Raw genomic sequence first — 25,508 nt, forward strand, 5'->3', positions numbered from 1 at the left:
GCGACCAATCATGCTTAGTGTAAGAGGCAAGGCCCCGCCTCTAGGTGGGGCGTGGGAGGGAGAAGTAAAGAGACCTGTCGGGTTTAATAAGGGCGGGAGTGACCCTAGGGCTTCCGGTCAGAGCAGGTTAGGTGGGCGGTGACTAGAATAACCTCTTCTGCTGATTGGGTTATTGAGAGCGGAACGCGAGTTCATCACTGCGCCTGGGCGTTTTCTTTTTCAGTTTCCGTCCGCTCTGGTGGTCGGCAGAGGGTTGCTAGGCAACGGCTCCAGGTTACTTTGAATTGGGGTGGCCGCGGCGGTTGGGGCAGGGAAAAAAAGCCGTCTGAGTCGGCTTCTTCGAGAAAGGGTTGGGGTTGTCCACAACCCTGAAGTGGAAGAGAAGGAGGTGACGTGTACAGTTAAAGTAAGTATCGTTTTCCCCAGCAGCTGTGGGCCAAAAGTAGCCCAACCACAGGCATCATTAAAAATATATATGTCGGATATTTGGGGGGAATAAAGACGCGCGCCCACAGTGTAAGTAAAAGTCACTCGTCTGTTCACACGCAGAGATAACCTCTGACGGAGTTGAAAGTGAAAGTCACTCAATCGTGTCCGACTCTTTGCCACCCCATGGACTATACAGTCCATGGAATTCTCCAGGCCAGAATACTAGAGTGGGTAGCCTTTCCCTTCTCCAGGGGATCTTGCCAACCGAGGGATGGAACCCAGGTCTCCTGCACTGCAGACGGATTCTTTATCAGCTGAGCCACCAGGGAGGCCCAAGAATACTGGAATGGGTAGCTTATCCCTTCTCCAGCGTATCTTCCCAACCCAGGAATCGAACTGGGGTCTCCGGCATGGCAGACGGAGTCTTTACCAACTGAGCTATATCAGGGAAGCCCTGGCATTTTCATTTTTATTAATTTTCCATGTGAATATTTATATATACATTAGAGTTAGGTTTTGTACAAAAGTGGGAGCACACTTTATATACTACTATTTTATAAAATTTTTTTCTTTATCGTGAGGATTTTTCAATTATTCGTCTCTAACCCAGTATATAATGATCCTGTGCTAGTACATCACTGGGCTATACTGTCATTTATTCCTTCTGTCCACTACTGATTACTGTTTAGGTTGTTTCCAGTTTTTCACCCTTATAAATGGTACACAAATCTTTGTGCACATGTCTATTTATTTACTAGGACTTCTCAGAAGTGGAATTGTTGGTTAAAGAGTATTTCAGATTTCTTTTCTAGAAAAGCTTTGTTTCTCTACATTCCATCAGGTATTGAATGCTTGCCAGTTCACTCACTCTCTTCCTGTTATCTTTTATTCTTTGTCAAATGAATGACTTTTAAAGGTATATCTTTTAATTTGCTTTCTTTTGCTTACAGATAAAGCTTAACTTTCCAAATATATCTGTACATTTTTACCTCTTCTTTTGTCAATTCTCTATTGGTATCCTTTGCTGTGGACATTTTCTTAGGCCTGGTCTTTCTCCATGCCTAAAGAGAAATTTTCCTCTCCTCTTTCCAACATTTATCTAGTCCCACTCTCTCACATGCTTACCTTCCCACTCCCTGTTGACTGGTTCCTCCTCTCTTAACAATACAGAAGTTGCTGGTTGTTTGAATTCTAGTGGTGGGACAAACCCATCTTCTCTTTGACTTTCGCTTTAAAGCATCAGTAATTTGTTCTGCCACTCCTATTTGACGAAAGTCCCTTTTGGCAGTCTTCTTTCCTATTTAAAGTATGACCTATTACTGCAACAATCTCCTTTCCTACATGAATTTTATCTTAAAATGTGACTTGTCACTGAAAAAGAGAGAATGAAATTGTCCCTTTTCATAGTATTCAGTCCCCTGGGACTGAATTCAAAATATTAAGTATCTCAGTGGAGTCTCTTGTGGATCAAAAATAGAGCTCCTTGATCAAAGAGTTTCTGGATCATAAAAAATAGGACTTATTGTAGTAAATAAGTTGGGCTTCCCTGGTGGCTCAGCTGGTAAGAAATCGCCAGCAATGTGGGAGACCTGGGTTTGATCCCTGAGTTGGGAAGATCCCCTGGAGAAGGGAAAGGCTACCCACTCCAGTATTCTGGCCTGCAGAATTCCATGAACTGTATATTCCATGGGTCGTAAAGAGTCTGACACAACTGAGCAACTTTCACTTTCACTTCCACTGTAGTAAAAGGAATACTAGACTAGAAATTTGATGGCATGGATTCTGGTCCTTGTTTTTGTAGCTAAAAATGTAACTGTGAGCCTGAAAATGACAAGCCCCTTCTATCTCAGTATTTTGCTATTTGTTTTGTGTGTGTGTGTGTGTGTGTGGTTTTTACACCCTCTTAGTTCATCTCTTTGCCTGTAATGAGGTACACTCAATAAGACATACACCAAGAATCTTTAAACTATAACTCATGATAATATAAATGTCTGTCAATAAAAAACTGTATAAAAGGGATGGAACATACATGAAGTAGTATGACACTGTAACAAGAAACGTGTGAGTTTTCTGCCTAGAGCAATGGGAAGATATTCACATGTGAGGTAAAGTGCAGAAGAGTGGGTAAAGTATGTGTGCTGGACATCTGTCATTTACCCCTCCAGATCCACTCTTCCTCTCTAGACTGCTCTGGGTCAAGGAGGTTTGTTCACCTCTGTGGCTCCCCTGGCCTCTTTGTTCCAGCTGGAGTCAGCCAGTGGGAGCATTAGTGTTAGCATCAGAGGGCGGGAGGAGAGTGGCTGTATCCCCTCACTGCAGGCTGACCCCATTTACAGCAGCCCTCTCCACCCATCAATGTCGGCCACACAGTTGTGCTAATGACTCCCTCCTGGGCTCCTTCAGGCCTGGGGGTGAAAACAGCACCCCGTCCTGGTCCTCCTAGCTGGGGGTTCTTCACTACACCTTGTTATTTCCTATGCCCTGCCTCAATGAAAGCCTTCAAATTACCAGATTTGAAGATGTCGTCTCTTTCCCACTGGAACCGACTGATAGAATACACTATCTTTTGAGTGACAAGAGGAAAAAAAATCTTTATATTTTCTTGTGAATGCATAACAAACTCTGAAAGATACCTGAGAAACTAATGAAAGTTGTTGTCTAGTAACTACTTACCAGGGCGCTGGCAACCAAGCCTTCTGAGGGGAGAGAGAGGGAAATCTTATTACAGTATACCTCTCTGTGTTGTTTCTTTATAACTGGTGGACTTGCCACCAGTTTGTGCATTTAGTGTATTCCTTTTATGTTTTTGTTACTATGTTGTATGAAACTTTTTTTCATCTAGGAGGGAAAAATATATATGTTACCTACTCCAAAAATGAACAGTGTTTTAAAATTAGGACTCATGTACTTAATCTGTCTTTAAACATTGCAACTTTCAGGACCAACATTGAAGATTGATAATCTGGATTATTTCAACATGAGCTTCCTGTTACCCAAACTGAGTAGCAAAAAGGCAGTAGACCAAGCAATAAAAAGTACTGCAGAGAAGGTGCTGGTTCTCAGGTTTGGGAGAGACGACGATCCAGTCTGTCTGCAACTAGACGACATAGTAAGTAAATGTTTTTTTTTCCTTCATTTATTTTTATTAGTTGGAGGCTAATTACTTTACAATATTGTAGTGGTTTTTGTCATACATTGACATGAATCAGCTATGGAGTTACATGTATTCCCCATCTCGATCCCCCCTCCCACCTCCCTCTCCACCCTATTCCTCTGGGTCTTCCCAGTGCACCAGGCCCGAGCACTTGTCTCATGCATCCAGCCTGGGCTGGTGATCTGTTTCACCCTAGATAATATACATGTTTCGATGCTGTTCTCTCGAAACATCCCACCCTCGCCTTCTCCCACAGAGTCCAAAATTCTGTTCTGTACATCTGTGTCTCTTTTTCTGTTTTGCATATAGGGTTATCGTTACCATCTTTCTAAATTCCATATATATGCGTTAGTATGCTGTATTGGTCTTTATCTTTCTGGCTTACTTCACTCTGTATAATGGGCTCCAGTTTCATCCATCTCATTAGAACTGATTCAAATGAATTCTTTTTAATGGCTGAGTAATATTCCATGGTGTATATGTACCACAGCTTCCTTATCCATTCATCTGCTGATGGGCATCTAGGTTGCTTCCATGTCCTGGCTATTATAAACAGTGCTGCAATGAACATTGGGGTGCACGTGTCTCTTTCAGATCTGGTTTCCTCGGTGTGTATGCCCAGGAGTGGGATTGCTGGGTCATATGGCAGTTCTATTTCCAGTTTTTTAAGGAATCTCCACACTGTTCTCCATAGCGGCTGTACTAGTTTGCATTCCCACCAGCAGTGTAAGAGGGTTCCCTTTTCTCCACACCCTCTCCAGCATTTATTGCTTGTAGACTTTTGGATAGCAGCCATCCTGACTGGCGTGTAATGGTACCTCATTGTGGTTTTGATTTGCATTTCTCTGATAATGAGTGATGTTGAGCATCTTTTCATGTGTTTGTTAGCCATCTGTATGTCTTCTTTGGAGAAATGTATATTTAGTTCTTTGGCCCATTTTTTGATTGGGTCATTTATTTTTCTGGAGTTGAGCTGCAGGAATTGCTTGTATATATATGTATATATATATATATATATATATATGTTTCTTTTTGCTTGTATATTTTTGAGATTAATCCTTTGTTGCTTCGTTTGCTATTATTTTCTCCCAATCTGAGGGCTGTCTTTTCACCTTACTTATAGTTTCCTTTGTTGTGCAAAAGCTTTTAATTTTAATTAGGTCCCATTTGTTTATTTTTGCTTTTATTTCCAACATTCTGGGAGGTGGGTCATAGAGGATCCTGCTGTGATTTATGTCAGAGAGTGTTTTACCTATGTTCTCCTCTAGGAGTTTTATAGTTTCTGGTCTTACATTTAGATCTTTAATCCATTTTGAGTTTATTTTTGTGTATGGTGTTAGAAAGTGTTCTAGTTTCATTCTTTTACAAGTGGTTGACCAGTTTTCCCAGCACCACTTGTTAAAGAGGTTGTCTTTTTTCCATTGTATATTCTTGCCTCCTTTGTCGAAGATAAGTTGTCCACAGATGCGTGGATTTATTTCTGGGCTTTCTATTCTGTTCCATTGATCTATATTTCTGTCTTTGTGCCAGTACCACACTGTCTTGATGACTGTGGCTTTGTAGTAGAGACTGAAGTCAGGCAGGTTGATTCCTCCAGTTCCATTCTTCTTTCTCAAGGTTGCTTTGGCTATTTGAGGTTTTTTGTATTTCCATACAAATTGTGAAATTCTTTGGTCTAGTTCTGTGAAAAATACCGTTGGTAGCTTGATAGGGATTGCATTGAATCTATAGATTGCTTTGGGTAGTATAGCCATTTTGACAATATCGATTCTTCCAATCCATGAACACGGTATATTTCTCCATCTGTTTGTGTCCTCTTTGATTTCTTTCATCGGTGTTTTATAGTTTTCTATGTATAGGTCTTTTAGTAAGTGAATTTTTTAAGATTTTTATTAAAAACCTATACGTTCTTACTCCAACATCTGCAGAGTGCATGAGCGGGAGCAGGCAGGGCCTAGGGATACAGCTGTTCAATTGTTAGCACACTTCCACCAAGAGCTGATCATGTGCCTGCCTGAGCCGAACCTCCTAGTCTGTGATTGTGTGGAATCTGCCCTAGCTGTTCTTCCCCAGTAGCAGCTGCCGAAGCTCGGATTCACCAACAAGCAGTGGAAGACCAGAAACATTATGAACTATAATCTATGAACATTGTCTTATTCAGTGCTCCTCACCGTGGGATAATTCGTATTCCCGGGAGGGGAGATGCATGCCAGGGAGGTCAGGTGACTTCCACGGGCCCAGAACCACTAAGTTGCAGAGCTGGGATCTGAACTTTGTTTTCTCTGCCTGCAAGTATGCTTTTCTGGAGTGCCTCCTCCAGTGTGTGCCTGATGGTAATCTATGATTTCACAGCACATCTTTACAGTCTGATGGGTCGAGAGGGGAGTACAGGGCAGAGTAAGCTTATCCTGGTCTCTGTTTATTGTGGAGAGAGACTTACCCAGGACTAAGACCTCACCCACGTTTTCTGTTGCTGCCACCCACAGTGTGGATCCAGTGTAAGAAACCCCATGACTGTGATTAATAATGAGGGTGTGATGCATTAACCTGGTGGGGAAGGGGCCAGAGCATTTTACCCTCAACTGTGGGGGTGTGGAATATCGGCGAGTGTAGACTCTGAAGCCAGGCCGTCCGAGTTCAGATCCCAGCCTTACTGCTTACAGCTGTGTGACCAGGGGCACGTTATCTCCTCGTGGCTCAGTTTTCTTCTGTGAAATGGTGCCTGTAGCCGTGCATACCTCCTAGAAATGTTGTTTGGTTTAAAGGAGCCAACAAGTGTAAAGCACTTAGAACACTTAGCACACAGCAAGTGCCATGTAAGGGTCTGCTGCTTTGTCATAATTCTCATTTATGGGTGAGATTGGAAAGGAGATTTGGGGAAATTGCATTGTCTGTAGCACATATTTCTGAGTTTACTTTTTTACTTAAGCAAGTATGGGTTTTATAAATCCATGTAAAGTTTATAAACACATATTTTAATCAAAAATAGAAGAAAAAAAGAAGAAATATATTCACTCAGTTTGCTCAGGGCCCTCTCACTACCCTACCAACAGTGATTCAGACTCTGAATAATGTTACTCTTAATGTGGAACTCCCAACAGGCTAGATTCTTGGTCTGGGAATTTTTTTCACACAGAAAACTCTTCTAATGAAAAGGTTCACAGAAGAAACGTTAACAGCCCTCACGTTGTAACCCACATCTCTCTCTTTATTTGCAGCTTTCTAAGACCTCTTCCGACTTAAGTAAAATGGCTGCTATCTATCTAGTAGACGTGGACCAAACCCCAGTTTATACACACTATTTTGACATCAGTTATATTCCATCTACTGTGTTTTTCTTCAATGGGCAGCATATGAAAGTGGATTATGGGTAAGTTAGATTGACATGAAGTTACTATAATCTTCAAAGTTTCTTTTCTCCAGGCAGTTTCAGTAGCTCACCCACTTGGATGTGATGGGAGCTTTGTGTGTCTTATGTTGGTACTGTTTCTCATTTGATGAAGTCTCTAATTTTTGTGTGTGTGTGTGGAACTTTGGTACAAAATGAGAGTGTTTCCAGTATGAGTGGCAAATGTTAACTTACTACTTAAATCTGAGAGACTAGTACAGTTTGCACAGAGAAGGCAATGGCACCCCACTCCAGTCCTCTTGCCTGAAAAATCCCATGGACAGAGGAGCCTGGTAGGCTGCAGTCCATGGGGTTGCTAAGAGTCGGACATGACTGAGCGACTTCACTTTCACTTTTCACTTTCATGCATTGGAGAAGGAAATGGCAACCTACTCCAGTGCTCTTGCCTGGAGAATCCCAGGGACAGGGGAGCCTGGTGGGCTGCCGTCTATGGGGTCGCACAGAGTCGGACACGACGGAAGTGACTAGCAGCAGCAGCAGTACAGTTTGTGAAACACTCACCATCCATCACTGCAGAAAATATAGAACAGCTTTTGTCAAAGTTTCCCAGGAGTTTTATTTCAAACAAAATGGGCCATTGTTCTTAAACTCTTGATACTCATTGGCTGTGAAAGAAGTGATCCTTCAGCAAATTAAGACATGTGTTTCCCTTACCAAGCGTTCTGCTTTCAGTTAGAGAATTTTGAAGTCCTTCTTTCCGAGTTTGTCAAAAATAAGTAAGATGAGGGACTTCCGTGATGGTGCAGTGGTTAAAATTTCACCTTTCAAAGCAGGGGGGTCGGGTGTGGTCCCTGGTTGGGGAGCTAAGACCCCATATGCCTGGAGGTCAGAAAGCCAAAACATAAAAGAGAAGCAATATTGTAACAAATGCTATAATGACTTTAAAATGGACCACATCAATCTTAAAAATAAAAGACTAAGTAACATGAAATCTGGAATGCCCTCCCCCCAACCTAGTCAGCATCCCAATGCTTAATATGTATTTTGAATGTATCCACAGTAATCATTTTTTACTATGGACAAATCATTTTGTCCATTTGTCCAGACCTGTGGGCCTGCTTTGTCATTATCTATTTGAAAGTGTGTTAAATATTATCTATCTTAAGTATTTTAAAGCTGTTTATTCTCCTAGAATACAGCTGGTATATATATTACTTTGGTGAATCTTTTCAGAGGGTGAATTATGATACTACTTACCACCTTAGAAGTGTATAAAAATTTTAACCCAGCAATTGTATTTCCAGGAATTTATCTGAAAGAAAATAGTCATGAAAGTGGCCAAAATTGGCCACACGAATGTTCGTTCATCCCACCATTATTTAGAAAACAAAATGTTTAGAAGCTTGATGTCCATAGAAAGATGCTAGATACTAATTTAATATGGTATGGGAGATGCATGTTTAATAACATTGAAAGAAATATATGGTAGTTGAAAAAAGCACATTACAAAATAATTTGCATGATATGATTCCCGTGATTGTGAAAAAAGAAATACATACACACACAAGATTGAAAGGATATATACCAAAATGCAGTATCTGGCCTCACAGGTAATTTTTTTTTCCTTGAAAAGTTTTTAACATGTAATATTGTATTAATATTTACCGCCCACAGACCAGTTAATGGACTTTGCACAGTGTCTGGCCAACTTTGACAACAGCAAACTAAGCCCACACTGACGCCCAGGGAATGCTACCTGATGACAACTTGAGAAGTGATTAAATAGGTTCTTTAGCAGAAGCGTTTCACCTGGTAGGGCTTCCATGCTCTTCCAGCAGCCCACAGCACTGGTTTTAGTCATGTATCAAGTGGGCCCTGTAATCACAAATGGAAAATCAGTGTCAGGCTTTGTGTCTAAGGGCTCCCTGACCAGAAGAAAGTAAGAGAGCTGCTATTTACTTTGTTTATGGTGAAGGCCTTACAAGTACCTTTGAAAAGTTCTGAGCCAGGTCATTTCTCTCCTATGCTATTTAGGTCTCCAGATCACACTAAGTTTGTGGGAAGTTTCAAAACCAAACAAGACTTCATAGATTTGATTGAAGTAATTTATCGAGGAGCAATGAGGGGGAAACTTATTGTGCAAAGTCCTATTGATCCCAAGAATATTCCCAAATACGACCTCCTCTACCAAGACATTTAGTGCTTTCGCTGCCATCAGAGTTGAAGAGAAAGGCCCGTCTCGAAACAGTACCTAACTCCAGCTGTGCGGTTTTCCTGGGGTCCTTCAGAAACATGGTCAGCATCCCAGAGAATAAGAGTTTTGACCTCAATAGAAAGTACCGGCCGCCAAGCAGAAGACCACACTGGTGCTGGGACATTCGGGGATGCCCAAGTGTCTACGCCCTGCAGACCTCAGAGAGGTCAAGCCAGCCATGGTCAATTTCCCCAGTGTGGGTGTTTTAATTTCTCTGTATATTGTGCTTTTCTTTATTCTTTAAGATAATACAGAATCCTAAATTTGGCTAGGACAGTTTGATTCAACTATGTTTATTTGATACATTGAGTAAAATAGAAAATCAGTTCACATAAGAGCAAAAACACTTGTTTTCTACCCTATGTGTGCATACCCACACCTTTCTTCATCCTCAGCCTCGCCTTCCCTCCGTTCATGTATTTATCTCATGCTCACCTACTATCCCAGGTTCTCTTAGAATAATAAATTCTCTACTGATAGTGGCCAAGTTTGTTTTATCTTCAAGCCTTTTTGGCTCAGAATTTTAAAGCTATCTTGGCTTGCTCATTTTATCAGCTTTTATGTTATTAAATTGCCCCAGAGGTGAGAACTTGAACCTTTACTGTCCAGCACCCAATTTAAGCTAAACAAAAAATTAACTACCCTTAGTCAGTAGGAACCAATCTCTCCTGGAGCTCCGTCTCTTTCTGAGGAGAAAACTGTACTTCAGGGACTCAAGACTGGAAAGAGATCTCAGAACTGCTAGAAAAAAGTATCATCTATATAGGACTTGCCTGTTTTAATAACTTTATGAAGAATTCTTGCTCTCCCAGGGCCCCCTGGCACAACCTTCACCACTTGGGCACGTCCCTCCTCTTCTCATGGAGCGAATGGCACTGACTTTCTAGAATAAGAATGTGTGCAGAACCAGAAGGCCTCGCACCATGCAGCACATGACCCGCTCGGCAGCTGTTGGCCTTCATGCAGGGCAGCCCTGTCACTGCACGACTGTCCCCCTTTGCCAAGCGCCTTCTTTCCAAGTCTTCTGTGGCCAACGTGGCAGAGAAGGAAGGTTGCTGGGCACCTGGGTGGCCTTCGTTGATAAAGGAGAGAGTCACCCCAGGAATGAGACAACAAAATCCTTTCAGCACCACTCCGTTTTCTCCTGGCCCCCACTTCCTGCTTACGTTGGTAATCGTGATGCATGGAACCACAGCAGCCGTCTTAGGACCATGAGGCAACCAGCCCTGGGATGAAAAATAAACATGCTACAAAAAATGATGAAAAGAGCCTGGGTCCCTGATGACGATATCAAGCTCTCAAGTGGACTCTAGACCTTCCTCCCTTCAGATTTCTGTGAAGGAATAAAACGTCTTTACCACCTGTCACTTTAGTTGGATTTTCTGTCCCTCATAGCCTAAATTACACAACATTTGAGGTGTGAGAAGTGCTCAGATAACAGCAAAAACTCAGCACTTTCATGCATAAGATTCTCATATTGTCTTTCCTCCTGAGGGCTTTTCGGTGATGTTTCTCTGAAGTCCAGATTTATGTTTTTGTTCCCATCATAGTTCTCCCTTCCACAAGTGTTTATTAGTTACATACTGTATGCCCCCATTCTGTGCCAGATACTGCACAAAAACAAATGACTCCTGGATGGAAAGAAAGCTTCTTAGAAGAGACAGTTCTGAGCCTTAAAGGAGAGTAGGAGGTACTCATGGAGAAGGGGGAGGGCATAGGGGGAGCCGGGGGGAGGAAGGCTGGAGAGAACCCAGAGGCTGGAGACAGCATGCGTGTTGAGAGGGCTCCACAGAGTTCAGTGTCACTGAAACCCGAGAGGGAGGCAGGTGGGCAGGAGGTGCTGCCGGGGAGGAAGGCGGAGGAGATAAGGAAAGTGAGAAAATACCGAAAGTGTTATTTTTCTCCTGAGAGAGAGGCAGAAGCCACTAATACAATCAGATTTTTCTTCAAAAAAAACTTGGATGGTTTATTCTTCAAAAAACTTAGTGCTGAAGGTATTATTAGAAGAAAGAGGTATAACTGTTTGCTGAGAGGCATGATTTTACATGTTTGTATTATTTTTTAGTTTCTGGCCATCGTCTCTTGTGCAGGTTCTAGAATATAGGTCTCAGTTGTTCTTGGCCTGTGAGCTCCAACCTGTTTTTCATTACCGATGGATCTGGAGAGTGCCTGTGACAACATCACAGGGAAGGACAGAACTCTAGTGAGAGAGTAGTGACACCAAATGACATTTTAAGCCATAAGCAGGGAGGCCGCGTTTTGGTGTGACAAGAGTGTATGCTGGTGAAGGGCCAGTGTGCTGAATAAAGGAGTGTGGCTCAGTTAGAACTCTTCTTCTTCAGTTGGAGGAAGAGCTTCATGGGCTGGGTTCCAGAACTTCTGTTCTAGGAAACCGTTCATAGCAAGACCTTTATCTTTGTGAAATGAAAGACTCAGATGGCTGTGGTTTGAGTCCTGGTTGAGGGTTGTTTTCTTTCAAATGAGAAAAGCAGCCCCTCCTAAGGAAGAGAATTCTGACTTCCCCCAGCCCCAGAACATTACTACTGAGGCACTTCAGAGCCTGTCTGGGTTAAGTCCCCCGTGGGAGAGACCAGGAGACTAATGGGCAGGGAGCTCGAGGACCTTGGTATGTTTGTCATTGAGCTGTGACTCGGACCCAGCAAATCCGGAAATCCTGCCTTTATACCACCTTACCGTGTTAGCTGAAGTGCTGGTGTGCTGGAGCACAAGCCACAGAGTACTACCAGTCAGAACGCTCATTGTGCCGCTCGAGCCAGCGTCTTCCTCACCAGCCTTCTCTCTTTCTCCTCCACTCGGAACAAGCAGAGGATGCTGTGAAAAGAGCTCGGGATTTGTGTTCAGGCAGACGTAGGTTCACAACTCAGCTTTGGGTCTCCCTGGTGGCTCAGTGGTAAATCAGTGCTTGTCAGTGTAGGAAATGCAGATTTTATCCCTGGGCTGAAGATCTCCTGGAGAAGGAAATAGCAGCCCACTCCAGTATTCTTGCCTGGGAAATCCCATGGACAGAGGAGCCTGGTGGGGGCTCCACGGGGGTCTCAGAAGAGTCGGATACAACTTAGCGACTAAGCAACAACAAAGGTTCAAGATTCAGCTTCTCTATTTGATACCTGCATAACCTTGAACAAATCGCTTCTCTGACTCTCTGTTTCCTTGTCTATAAAACAAGGATAACTGTGACCTCTCTGAGGCCTGCCATCAAATAGGTACTCATTCGGTGATCATGAGTTCCCCAGTGGGACAGCTCGTATCACCTTAGGGATTTCCAGTGGGTCCAGGGTGTTTTCTGCCACACTCCCAGTAAACTCTAGAGCACTTGGCTGCTGCTGTACTGTCAATGAGAGAATAAAAAAAAAAGAAGCCCAAGGCTAAAAGCAGCGCAGAAGGGCTTCCCTGGGGGCTCGGTGGTAAAGAGTCCGCCTGCCGATGCAGGATACATGGATGCGATCCCTGGTCCAGGAAGATCCCACATGTCGTGAGGCAACTAAGCCCGTGCGCGATAACTACTGAGCCTGCGCTCTAGAGCCTGGGAGCTGCAACTGCTGAGCCCCCGTGCCACAACTGCTGAAGCCCTCGGACCCTAGAGCCCGTGCTCCACAGCAAGAGAAGCAGTGAGCAGCTGCATACCACAGCTAGAGAGTAGCCCCCACTCGCCAAAACTAGAAAAAATCCTGCGAAGTCATAAAGTCCCAGCACCACTGAAAATAAATTATTTTAACGAAACATTACAGAAGTGAGTCAAAGAAAAGCTCTTTATTGACACAGCAATGCAGGGCTGGAACCCATCAGCTTCACGCTGCATTTTTGTCCCCTCCACTCCTGCCCAGTTTTCCCCTCGTCCTTTCAGGCAGCTGCTTCCAGCCGGCCCCACCTTAGTTGTCAGCAATGGTTTTCCGAACCCAGTCCAGAATGGAGGTCACCTTCACATACACACCATACTCAGCCACGGCACAGCTCTTGTCAAAGCTCAGGATCCCAGCCGCGTACCAGGTGTCGTCTTCCTGGTCGTGAACGACGAAGGCGCTGCCGGCATCACCGTAGCAGGTGTCCTCCTGGTACTTGGATAGGCCGACGCAGAAGGTGTTCTTATTCAGTATGGGCTGCACCCCCACAGGGCTCTTATCCGTCTTATTTTCAGGCACAGTGCTGTTCTCGTAGTGCTCCACACACTTGTCTTGGTCAGCCACAGGCAGCATGATGTACTTCAGATGCTCCGTAAAGTTGAAGTTGGCATTTCGCCCCCAGCCAGACACATAACCCACACGACCCACCGCCACATAGTCTTTCGAAGGTAGGCAGATGGGCATTACTTTTTCATTGACGGGTACCTTCTGTCTGAGTTTGATGAGCCCGATGTCTACCTTGGAGCGGTCAGGATGGAGAACCACCTTCTCCACCTCTACAGGCTGGTTCTTTCCCACATAGAGTCTTAAAGTAGGAGCGATGTCCTTTGCTTTTTTGTCACTGGTATGACCCAGGTAGAGATTTTTAGCTGTGGTGAGGAGCCATCGTTCATTGATGAGCGTGGCTCCCGAGATGAGGTTATGGTGAGAGACCATCTTGGCCTGCCAGGGAAAGCTGCCTTTGGCATCCAACGAGCCACCGATGATCCTCTGCACCTGGTCCACTGGGTGCTTGGGCTTCCCGCACACTGTCGAGGAGAGCAAGATGATCATTAATATGAGCAGGGCGTGAGCGTCCCCCGGGCCAGGAAACATAAAAACGCCCTCTTGCCACTGTCCAAAACTATTGTTCTTCATGTTTCCAGGGCTAGAAACATTTACATGCTTTGCCCTTACCTTCTGCTCCTCCCATCCCCAATGTTAACAGTTTAAAAAAAATTTTTTTTAATGTTCACATCACTAAAGCAGAGTTCTGTTCCCTGCTTTTCTGACTCACAAACAGCACTGAAATTTTCAAACCCCAGCTGCTGAACTCTAGGTATATTTAAATGATTTATCACAACTAGAGGTACATGACCCCTGAAATTCAGTGTAAGGACAAGGAGCTACCAAGTTTCATTCTCTCTGAATAAATAGGGACATGAAGCAATGTTGACCGGAACACAGATTTTATAAATACTGGAGTTGATACCCGGCAGGTTAGCGGTTCCACAGCCCAAGTAGCAGAAGAGGATGGGCAAAATCCTCTTGTTCCAGGAGGGAAAGGAGAGAGCTCAGCCCCTCTTGGTGACAACAGAGTCCTGACCCTTCTCCAGCCTCTTGTAGCACATTCCCACGGATTACGGTTTTGCTCTGCCCTCCCTCACCCTGTTCTTCTGCAGCTTGCTTTACCCTTGGCCCAGGGCTCTCTAGGTGGGCTCTCTGTAGAGTCCCCTGATCCTCTGTGGACAATGTAGACAGTGGACGCGGTCAGTGCCTCGGAGGCCAGATGAACACATCCTTAGTGAACTTCATGGGGTGGCGTCACCTGCCTGCACACATCTCTGCCCAGACACCTCTGGTCCCCCCGGTCCCTGTCCTTGGCTGGTGTGTGCCCAGGGGAAGCCGCATACGGAGGTTGTGCCTTGATGTTCTGATCAAGATGCCTGCCATGCACCAGCCCATCATTACCCACTTTCAGTCTGCTTCCCAGGCCCCTGGCTTCCTACCTGCCTCACATTCAGGGAGTTGCTGTCCAACGTTCTTATTTATCCACTGCTTCTTACTGTTAAAGGTGTACACTCCTGAAACAAAATTAAAAAATACAAGCTGAAAGGGACGTTATAACTGGATCTAGCCCTGGGAGAGAGGGCATTTAAAGAGCAGAATCAGAGAAATAGGAGGAAGGAGGGCCAGGGAGGAGGAGGAACAGAAGAGCTCTGTGCTGGAAGTCAAGTGCTGGGGGCCACTGAAGCCCAGCAGGACGGGTAGTGGTCTAAGTGGCCGAGGCGATTGTGTCAAGACAGTACAGGGTTGGAATCAGGGTTCAAATCCTGACTTTCCCTCATACAGGCTACCTGAACTTGGGCAGATTTCTCAACCTCTCTGTGCCTCAGTTTCTTCAGCAGTGAAATGAGAATAATAATCCTGTCTCTTGGGAAGTCCCTAGTGGTCCAGTGGTTAGGACTCTGAGCTTCTAATTCAGGGGACCCAGGTTTCATCCCTGGTCAGGAAGTTAAGTTCCCACAAGCTTGTGCAACTTGGCAAAAATAAATAATAGTATCTCCAGAGGGATGTCATGAGGACCTCATGAGCAAATCTGTGGAGAAAACTGTGCACAGTGCAGGAGCGTAGTGCTCACGAGGTGAGGGCTCCCTGCCATCATCACCATCACCATCACCATCATTCTGTTTTATATAGATCTTACCCTGAGATGGGTAGGCTACGTGGCATCACCTCCACTTAAGGGAGAAAACTCAAGTCTGAGGAGAGTTAATTTGCCCAAAAGGCCACAGCTGCCAGTGACAAAACCCTCATTAGAACCTGAATCTCCTGGCTCCAGAAATCACATGCCCTTTCTGACCAGTCACCCTGGCTCCATCCCCCATGGAAGTGGAGGGACAGGAGGCATTTGTCCAGGCCTTACCGTCTCCAGCAGAGCGCAGTTTGTAATAGGTTTTGCACTGGAAGCGAATCGAGTGCTCCACGTAGCCATTTTCAATCTTGGGGGGCTCTGGGCAGCTGGCATCTGCAAAGGAAAAGAGGAAGAGAAGGTTCATATTGGGGAACTGCCCCTGGAGACTCGAAAAGGCAGAGCAGAAGAAGCTGGTTTGCACATCAACCTCCCGCCATCCCCAAAGGAGACAGCACCAGCTCTTCCTGGTGACGATGGAGTTCTGACCCATCTCCAGCCTCTTGTAGCACATTCCCATGGATTGCGGCTTTGTTCTACCCTCCCTCGATCTGTTCTTCCTGCAGCTTGCTTTACCCTTGGCCCAGGGATCTCTAGGTGGGCTCTCTGTACATAGAGGGTCCCCTGATCCGCTGTGAACAGTGGATTCGGTCAGTGCCCAGGAGACCAGATGAACACATCCCTAGTGAACTTTGTGGGGAAGCATCACCTGCCCGTGCACATCTCTGCCCGGCCACCTGTGGTCCCCCCGACCCCTGTCCTTGGCTGCTGTGTGCCCAGAGGAAGCCTCACAGGGAGGATGTGCCTTGAGGATGTTTCGATCAAGATGCCTGCCGTGCACCAACCCCTCAATACCCACTTTCAATCTGCTTCCCAGGCCTCTGACTTCCTACCTTCACATTCAGGGAGTTGCTGTCCAATGTCCTTGTTTATCCATTGCTTATTGTTAAAGGTATACACCCCTGAAACAAAAAGAAAAAAAAAATGAGCCAAAAGCTGGACCTGGCACTAGGAGAGAAGGTATTTAAAGAGCAGAGTCAGAGAAGTAGGAGCAGGGAGGGCTGGAGAAGAGGAGCAAGGGAGGAGCGCTATGCTAAAAGCCAAGTGCTGGGGGCGCCAGTAAAGCGCGGCAGGACAGACGATGGTCAAGGTGACTGTGGCAGTTGTGGAGACTGTCAAGGCGGTCCGGGGTTGGGATAGGAGGACCCGGAGGCATTCGCCCTGGCTCACCATCTCCAGCACGCAGTTTGTAATATTTGTCACACTGATAGCGAACTGAGTACTCCACGTGGCTGTTGGCAATCTCGGGGGCCTTTGGGCAGCTGTCGGCTGCAAAGGAAACAGAAAGACAAGGTTCATTTTCAGAAACTGCCCCTAGAGACTGGAAAAGTCAGGAGAGAAGAAACAGCATATCAAACTCCCACACCCCAAACAGAAGCCCAGGAGAGATTGCTGGCTGGCTGGCTGGCTCCCCAATGTTCTTTACAATACTGAAAGACCAGAGATCAGGATAAGGAGCAATTGGATTTTCCTGGAGAGGATGCAGATCTGAAGGGCTAAGGTGGGATGCAACGGTGTGGCCAGGTACAGCCCTTGCCCACAGGCAGACCTACCTGTGGCCTCACTGCTGATTTCCACCGCGAGAAGCTGCCCGCAGAGCAGGAGGGTAACGACCACTGGCAGGGCGCTGCAGAGAAGACAGAAAGGAGGGCACCGCTAGTCTCCCCGCTTCAACACACACACACACCCCTCCCGTGACCTAGAGACCCCTCACCCACCCACATGCATGCTTCAGCAGCTTCCCAGTCACAGAGGTTCCTGTGTGTTCCGTGCTGCCAGGAATTCTACAGCAGCTTCAGAGAAGAGCAAGCAAGATTAGGGAGGAATCGGGCCTCAGTACATGGCAGGATTCCGGAAACCCTAAATTGTTAACAATATATGAGCTCCTCAGCAAAGAGAAGCCTCCCTTGGGGGCACCCCTGAGGTGCTGGGCTTTGAGGATTCCACAAATAAAATGCAGGTATCTAGAAGATGGGGCAGTGGGGGAGTTATTATTACGCTACTCTCTCTACTTTGGGGAATTTTCCATAGTAAGAGGTTCCCTAAAATACAAAACACTGATGTAGTTGTTTCTATTATTTTATGGTAATTTGACTTCAGGAAGTCGTAAAGCGAACCCCCAAATTCCAGAAGGTTAGTGGATGATAACTGACTCCGTAAAAGCTTGACTGTGCACTTGGGCATCAGTGCACAGGCCATCCCCACCCATGGACCATCTCCCTGGAAGATGGCAACTACTCAGAGATGGCTTGGTTAAGTTTCTGGTTTCATTACTTCAACATTTCAGAAAAAAAATTTTTTCTGTTTTGTTGTGTCACTCAAATGTTTCCCTTTTGGTCTTTCTCATTATACATTTTTTTAAAAATCTGCTAATAGGCATATTCAAAATGCCAGGGAGAACTCCCAGGCAGTCCAGTGGTTAGGACTCAAAGCTCGCACTGCCAAGGACCCAGGTTCAATCCCTGGTTGAGGAACTAAGATCCCGCAGGCCATGTGGTATGGCCAAAAAGGAAAAAAACGTCAGGAGGCCTACCACAGGAGCTACTGGCTTCCCCACAAAGATGAAAACTTTATAATCTCAAGGAAAAAGCTATTTCTTAGAGAAAGTCACGCCTCATGGGAAAGCAGCAGCATCTGAAAACATTATCTTTTATGGACACAGAAAAGCAGAGAATTTTTGCATAGTAAACCTTTATTCACTATGTGTGTGCTCAGTCACCAAGTCATGCCCGACTCTGCGACCCCATGGACTGTAGCCCGCCAGGCTCCTCTGTCATTGGGATTTCCCAGGCAAGAATACCGGAGTGAGGTTGCCATTCCCTCCTCCATAGGATCTTCCCAACCTAGGGATCAAATCCTGCATTGTCAGGCAGATTCTTTACCACTGAGTTGCCAGTGACACCCCAGAGAGAATGTTACAAAAGAATAGTAGTATGGGCAGCACAGAAATATGGCAAGAACCTTGAAGCTGACGTGCAAATGAATGAAATTTGGAAAACAATGAGGTAATAACTGAAAGGACTGCTCCAAACTCATAATTCCTAGAAGTCAAGGACCAAGCTTTAATCCATTTCCAATATCTCCTCCAGAACCTTATGCAGCACATAGAACATAGAGGATCCTCTACAAACATGCTACTATTTGGCAGATAATTCTTATTATAAATATCATTTGAGCCTTTGGTGCTTCCTGGCTCTAAAACCAAACACATGAGTAGATTCCCCCAGGCAGATAAGAGTGAGATCCACCCTAAATAACCAGGAGTCAGAGCCAAGGACAGAATAAACCCTGAGAAGCTCTGCGAGAATAAAAGATATTGTTTGCACGCTGTGCGTCAGAAAGCAGACAAAGTATAATTTAGTCCATTTGCCTTGTTTATCTTCATTGTATTTTTGCATTTCTCCTGTAGGCCTCCCTTGTACCCAGGCTGTCATGTAGGTAAAAGATATATCCAAAGAAGGATGAAATAATCCAGAGAAAAGTGAGGGATAGGAGCAAACTGTGGACTCACCTCATCTTTGGTGTGTCTGGCTCTGGAAGAGCAGTGCCGTTAGGGGCACCTGCTGATGCTTTTATGTCCCCAGTATCTCACTCCACCCCGTTCTTGATTTTGTAATTGCTGTGTCTCCACACTTTGGCCTTATTAAGGTTACTCACATTTTCCGGTAACAAAGCCACAAACAACCTCCCTGTTAAAGAGTCCAGCTCTTGCTTCATACTTAAGTTTCCCCTGGTGTTCTTCATGCTTGAGCCAAAGAATCCTGGCCATGTCACTACCCCATGCAGCTGCCAAAGGGTTTCCCGAAATGAGCCAGTGTGCAGGACTGGGGGAGGAACCATCAATCTGGGTCTCTGTTCTGAATGCTTTTCAGCACTGGACAAAGCCCTTCTTGGGGTTGTTTCAAATCTATTAGAGACACTCCTGCAACCTGGCTGAGACAGGGCTCTCAAGTAAGCATTTCCTTTTCACAATCATGTCCCCCACACTGTGTTGCCATCTCTCTATTCTGCAAAGCTCTCCAACCTAAAATCAGTAAAATGTACTCATTGTGTCTTCTCTGATTGCTTGTTCCAAAAAATCACACAGAATGGTTAAGGCTATAGTGTAGATGCAAACCATACTCAATGGCAGTGGTTATCATGGTTTTATTATTGCTGTTGTTCAGTTGCCCAGTCGTGTCCAACTCTTTGCAAGCCCATGGACTGCAGCACACCAGGTTTCCCTGTCCTTCACTATCTCCCGGAGTTTGCTCAAACTCATGTCCATTGAGTCAGTGATGCCATCAAACCAGCTCATCCTCTGTCACCCCCTTCTCCTGCCTTCAATCTTTGCCAACATCAGGGTCTTTTCCAGTGAGTCAGCTCTTCGCATCAAGTAGCCAAACTTTTGGAGCTTCAGCTTCAGCATCAGTTCTTCCAATGAATATTTAGGTTGATTTCCTTTAGGATTAACTGGTTTGATCTCCTTGCTGTCCACAGGACTCTCAGGAGTCTTCTCCAGCACCATAGTTCAAAGCATCATTTCTTTGGCACTCAGCCTTCTTTATGTTCCAACTCTCACATTCATACATGACTACTGGAAAAACCGTAGCTTTAACTATTCAGACCTTGTTGGCAAGGTGATGTCTGTGCTTTTTAATATGCTATCTAGGTTTGTCATAGCTTTTCTTCCAAGGAGCAAGCGTCTTTTAATTTCACGGCTACAGTCACTGTCCGCAGTGATTTTGGAGCCCAAGAAAATAAATTAAGTCTGTTACTGTTTCCATTGTTTCCCCATTTATTTGCCATGAGATGATGGGACTGGATGCCATGGTCTAAGTTGTTTTAGTGTTGCATTTTAGGCCTATTTTCACCTGCATCAAGAGGCTCTTTAATTCCTCTTCATTTTCTTCCATAAGGGTGGTGTCATCTGCATATCTGAAGTTATTGGTATTTCTCCTGGCAATCTTGATTCCAGCTTGAGCTTCAGCCAGCCCAACATTTCTCATGATGTACTCTGCATGTCAGTTAAATAAGGTAACAATATACAGCCTTAATGTGTCCCTTTCCAAATTTTAAACCAGTCAGTTGTTCCAGGTCCACTTCTAACTGTTGCTTCTTGACCTGCATACAGGTTTCTCAGGTGGTAAGTAAGGTGACCTAGTATTCCCAACTCTTTAAAAATTTATAGTAATCCAGTAATCAATCCAAATAGGCCGGGAGAAAAGTAGATATACTTCAGTCAAATGGCTGCAGCTAAATACTATTCAATTTTAATCACACTCATTTCATTTATAAAAAGCCCAGTGGTTCTTAGAGTGTGCAGAAGAATCCCTCTGGGATATTTAAGGTGGTGCTGATGGAATAGCAAAATAATTGGAAACAGCACAAATGTTTATCAATAGGAGAATGGCTAAATAATGTGTGATCTGTTTGTATAAGAAGATTACACAGCCATGAGAATGAATGAGCTATGAAAGAACATGGATAGTTTTATAAACATAATTTTTAAAGAGAACTTCAAGTTTCAGGAAAGTATATTGTGAATGATACTGCTTTTATAGAGCTCAAAACCAAGCAAACTCAGTAATGGATTCTAAAATATGACACCAAAATCACAAGCAGCAAAAGAAAAATGGATAAATTGGGCTTCATCAAAATTAAAAACTTTTGTGCATCAAAAGATAATATCAAGAAAGTAAAAAAATAATCTATGAATAGGAGAAAATTTTTACAAATCATGTATCCAGTACGGATTTACTATCCAGACTATATAAAGAATTCTTACAGCAACAAAATGAAAAACAACCCAATTAAACATGAACAAATGACATGAATAAACATTTTTCCAAAAAAGATAATACAAAAATGGTCAGCAAGTACATGAAAAATGATCAACACTGTTGGAAAACATCATTAAGGACATGCAAAACTGCAAGATACCACTTTACACCTGTAAGCATGTGTGTGTGCGGCCAGTCATGTCCAACTCTTGATGACCCCGTGGACTATAGCCCACCAGGCTCCTCTCCATGGAATTTTCGAGGCAAGGATACTGGAGCAGGTTGCCATTTCCTGCTCCAGGGGATCTTCTCAACCCAATGATCGAACCCACATCTCTTGCATTCCCTGCATTGGCAGGTGGGTTCTTTACCACTGAGCCACCTGAGAAGCCTCCACCTACAAGTATGGCTACAATTAAAAGAAAAAAATATTTAAGTCTTGGCAAGAATGTGGAGAAATTGGAACTCCCAGACATTGCTGGTGAGAATGTGAAATGGAGTAGTATTTGGAAAACAGTATGACGGTTCCTCAAAATGCTAACCTAGAATTATTAATACCAAATGACCCAGTGATTCCACCTCTAGGTATTTAACCCAAAACAATTGAAAAAGGACTCAAACAGATTCTTGTACACCAGTGTTCATTGCAACATCATTCACAATATCGAAGGGTAGAAACAATTCAAATGTCCTTCAACAGATGAATGGATAAAAATACATACAGTGGAATATTGTTCACTTATAAGAAGTTCTGATATATATGCCATGACATGAATAAACTTTGAAAATATTATGTGAAGTGAAAGAAACCAGAAACAAACAAAAAATAAATACATGATTTCACTTGTATAAAATGTCTAGAAAAAGGAAAATCATCAAGGCAGAAAGTAGAATAGAGGTCACCAGGGGTGCGGGGAAGGGGTGTGTGCAGCAGGGGAAGGAAAAGGGAGGTATTGCTTAATGGGTACAGAGTTTCTGCTTGGAATGATGAAAAAGTTTTGGAAATGGTGGTTGCACAACATCGCAAATACAACAAATGCCACTGAGTTGTATACTTCAAAACTGTTAAAATCATAAATTTCAGATTATATGTATTTTATTACAATAAAAAAATTCAAAAAAAGTTAACTTTTTCTTGGTCAATTTTTTTTAAAAAAGCAATACTAAACAATATAATGTAGAGGCATAGATATCAAGAAGACAAAAACTTTATTTTTAAAAATTTTAATAGAACAGAAAACACAAAATATAAAATGTTACCTCTTGTAGGGAGGCAGAAGGAAGGCATAAGAGAGAAGCATGTAGGTAGATATAAATACAAATACATTTTTGTTAATGATCCAGCTTTTGGACTGGGTAATGGGCTCAGTCCAATAAATGAAAGTACATTTTATTGTGCTTTATTTTAAAAAAGACGTGTCACACATATAGACATATATATCTCACATATAGTATTTATGTACTGTGCTTAGTCACTCAGTCGTGTCCGATTCTTGCAGCCCCTTGGATTGTAGCCCGCCAGGCTTCTCTGTCCATGGGGGTTCTCCAGGCAAGAATACTGGAGTGGGTTGCCATTCCCTTCTCCAGGAGATCTTCCCAACCCAGGGATTAAACCCAGGTCTCCTGTATTGCAGGCATCTGGATTCTTTACCCTCTGAGCCACCAGGGAATCAAATAACATTTAAAAATACCAAGGTAGAGGAGTCACCTGATAGACTTAAGAAGCAAAGCCACAGCCCCTCCTTCCAGAGATGCGATTCAGCACATCTGAGCAGGGTCTGTGTATCTGCATTCTAAATGGCCATAACTTCTCCTGGCCTGCACAACCACTCAGTTCCATGGTCCCATGAAATGAGGCAGAGGCTTTCTCTTTGGGGTGCAGCTGCCCCTTGTAAGGGATCTAAAATGAAATATTTCTCACCAACACTATCGAATAAAAATTCAGGTGCACAAAAATTTGCACTTTTCTTCCAAACAAAACCTGAACTCTGTTATACCAACCCCAGCTCTGGGGCAACAAGGGAAATTTACAGCCTCCCTGCCCTGGGTATTTTTTATTGGCTTTAACAATAAGCTGCTTGACAGTAAAGCTGCTTTGAACATTCTTGCACATGTCTTTCGGTGGATGCATTATTTCTCTTGGGTAAATACTTTGTTGTATCAACGGTGGGAATATATTTAGCTTTGATATTAATAGACACTACCAAACAGTTCTCCAGTATACCCTCCAAACAGCAATATGACAAAGCTCCTATTGATCCACATCCTTGCCAATGCATTACAATTTTAGCCGTTCTGGTACAGTGAAATATAATAATGGCTTTAATTTGCATTTCGCGGACATCAAATGATATGTACCCTTTTTTGTATTCTTGTTGGCCCTTTTAGATATCCTGTCTATGAAATGTCTTTGTTGATTAGATTTAGGAGGCTTTTTTTTGTTTTTCCAAAATATTTTGAACACTAATCTTCTGTTAGGTAAATGTATTGTCAACATCTTTCATTCTAAGACACACTCTTCATTGTGTATTTTGATGAACAGAAGTACAGTGGTTCTGAATTTTAATAAGTCCTAATTTACCAGTTTTTTAAATTTTATGGTGAGTGTTTTTTTGTGTCCTGATTAAGGAATCTTTACCTATAAGATTATGACAACATTCTCTCTTTTTAAAAAATCTTTTTATTTTGTATTGGGGTATAGCCAGTTAACAAAAAATGTTGTGATAGTTTCAGGTGAACAGCCAAGGAACTCAGCCATACATATACATGTATCCATTCTCCCCCTGACTCCCTCCCATCCAGGCTGCCACATAACACTGAGCAGAGTTCCATGTGCTCTATGGTAGGTCCTTGTCGGTTATCCATCTTAAATACAGCAGTCTGTACATGCCCATCCCAAACTCCCTAACTATCCCTTTCCCCCATCCTTCCCCCCCGAGACAACCATAAGCTCTATAACAACATTCTTTTAAATTTTATTCTAGAAGTCTATGATCTATATGGAATTAATGTTCAAGTATGATGTGAGATGAAAGTTCAGGTTTATCTTTCCATATAGATAAGCAAGGCCCCAATAGCATTTTCTATAATGATCATCCTTTGCCCCTAAATTGCACAGGTGTCTTTGTTAGAAGTTGAAGTGAAGTTGCTCAGTCATGTCCAACTCTTTGTGACCCCGTGGACTGTAGCCTACCAGGCTCCTCTGTCCATGGGATTTTCCAGGCAAGAATACTGGATGGGTTGCCATTTCCCGTTAGATGACGGAATATGTGTTGGTCTCTTTCTATATTCTTTATTCAGTTCCATGAATCTATTTGTTTAATCTTGGGCCAAAGTCACAGTCTTACTAAGGAACAGTTAATAGAAAATCTTGCTATCTGGTATTTTGTTGTTGCTTAGTTGCCAAGTTGTGTCCGACTCTTTTATGATCCCATGGACTGTAGCCCGCCAGGCTCCTCTGTCCATGGGATTTTGCAGGTAAGAATACTGGAGTGGGTGGGTAGTCATTCCGCTCTCCAGGGGACTTCCTGACCCAGGGATCGAACCCCAGTCTCCTCAATTGCACTCAGGTTCTTTACCATCTGAGCCACCAGGGAAGCCCATCTGGTATTTTAGGTATTCCAAATTTATTCTTCTTCCTCAAGATTGCTTTGACTGACTACTCTAGGTCCTTTGCATGTCATGTAAATTTTAGTTTTTATTGGAGCATAGTTGATGTACAATGTTGTGTTAATTTCTACTATACAGCAAAGTGAATCAGTTATACATATACATATCTCCACTCTTTCTTAGGTTCTGTTCCTATATGGATCATTACAGAGTATTGGGTAGAGTTCCCTGTGCTATTCAGTAGGTCCTTATCAGTTACCTATTTTATATATAGGAGTGTGTATGTGTCAGTCCTCATCTTCCAATTTATCCCTCCCTTGCCCCTTGGTAACCTAGGTTTGTTTTCTACATCTGTGACTCTATTTCTGTCTTATAAATAGGTTCATTTGTACCTTTTTTTTTTTTTAGATTCCACATATAAGTGATATCATGTGATATTTGTATTTCTCTAACTTACTTCACTCAGTATAACAATCTCTAGATCCATCTGTGTTGCTACAAATAGTATTATTTTATTCTTTTTATGACTGAGTAATATTCCATCGTATATACATATACCATGTCTCCTCTATCTATTCC

At 43.6% G+C, this 25,508-nt stretch overlaps 2 protein-coding genes across 6 annotated transcripts in view; one reads left to right on the forward strand and one right to left on the reverse strand.

Moving 5' to 3' along the window:
* The first annotated feature begins 104 nt into the window (after nucleotides 1-104).
* The window catches only part of TXNL4B (thioredoxin like 4B), a 53,206-nt gene continuing 27,802 nt past the window's right edge, over nucleotides 105-25,508 (forward strand). For 3 of the 5 annotated variants that reach the window (XR_006340537.1, XR_006340538.1, XM_043898975.1), the window contains exons 1-3: nucleotides 105-406; nucleotides 3,369-3,538; nucleotides 6,802-6,953. Coding sequence is in view for 3 of the 5 variants with exons in the window: in XM_043898975.1 (XP_043754910.1) it covers nucleotides 3,407-3,538; nucleotides 6,802-6,953 (284 nt within the window). In the remaining 2 variants the exon portion in view is untranslated. Of the gene's footprint in view, nucleotides 407-3,368; nucleotides 3,539-6,801; nucleotides 6,954-8,966; nucleotides 10,554-25,508 lie in introns of those variants that run through there. The other 2 variants (XM_043898976.1, XM_043898974.1) reach the window with 2 other exon arrangements.
* LOC122691916 (haptoglobin) lies at nucleotides 12,939-19,203 on the reverse strand. Its single transcript, XM_043898971.1, has 7 exons — nucleotides 19,070-19,203; nucleotides 17,112-17,185; nucleotides 16,729-16,827; nucleotides 16,392-16,460; nucleotides 15,733-15,834; nucleotides 14,816-14,890; nucleotides 12,939-13,855 (listed from the first exon to the last, which is right to left on the reverse strand). Exons 1-7 carry the CDS (start codon nucleotides 19,072-19,074, stop codon nucleotides 13,077-13,079), a joined length of 1,203 nt encoding a protein of 400 aa, XP_043754906.1. The 5' UTR covers nucleotides 19,075-19,203; the 3' UTR covers nucleotides 12,939-13,076.

This window comes from Cervus elaphus, chromosome 4, assembly GCF_910594005.1.
Source record: "Cervus elaphus chromosome 4, mCerEla1.1, whole genome shotgun sequence".
Classification (NCBI taxonomy): Eukaryota; Metazoa; Chordata; class Mammalia; order Artiodactyla; family Cervidae; genus Cervus; species Cervus elaphus.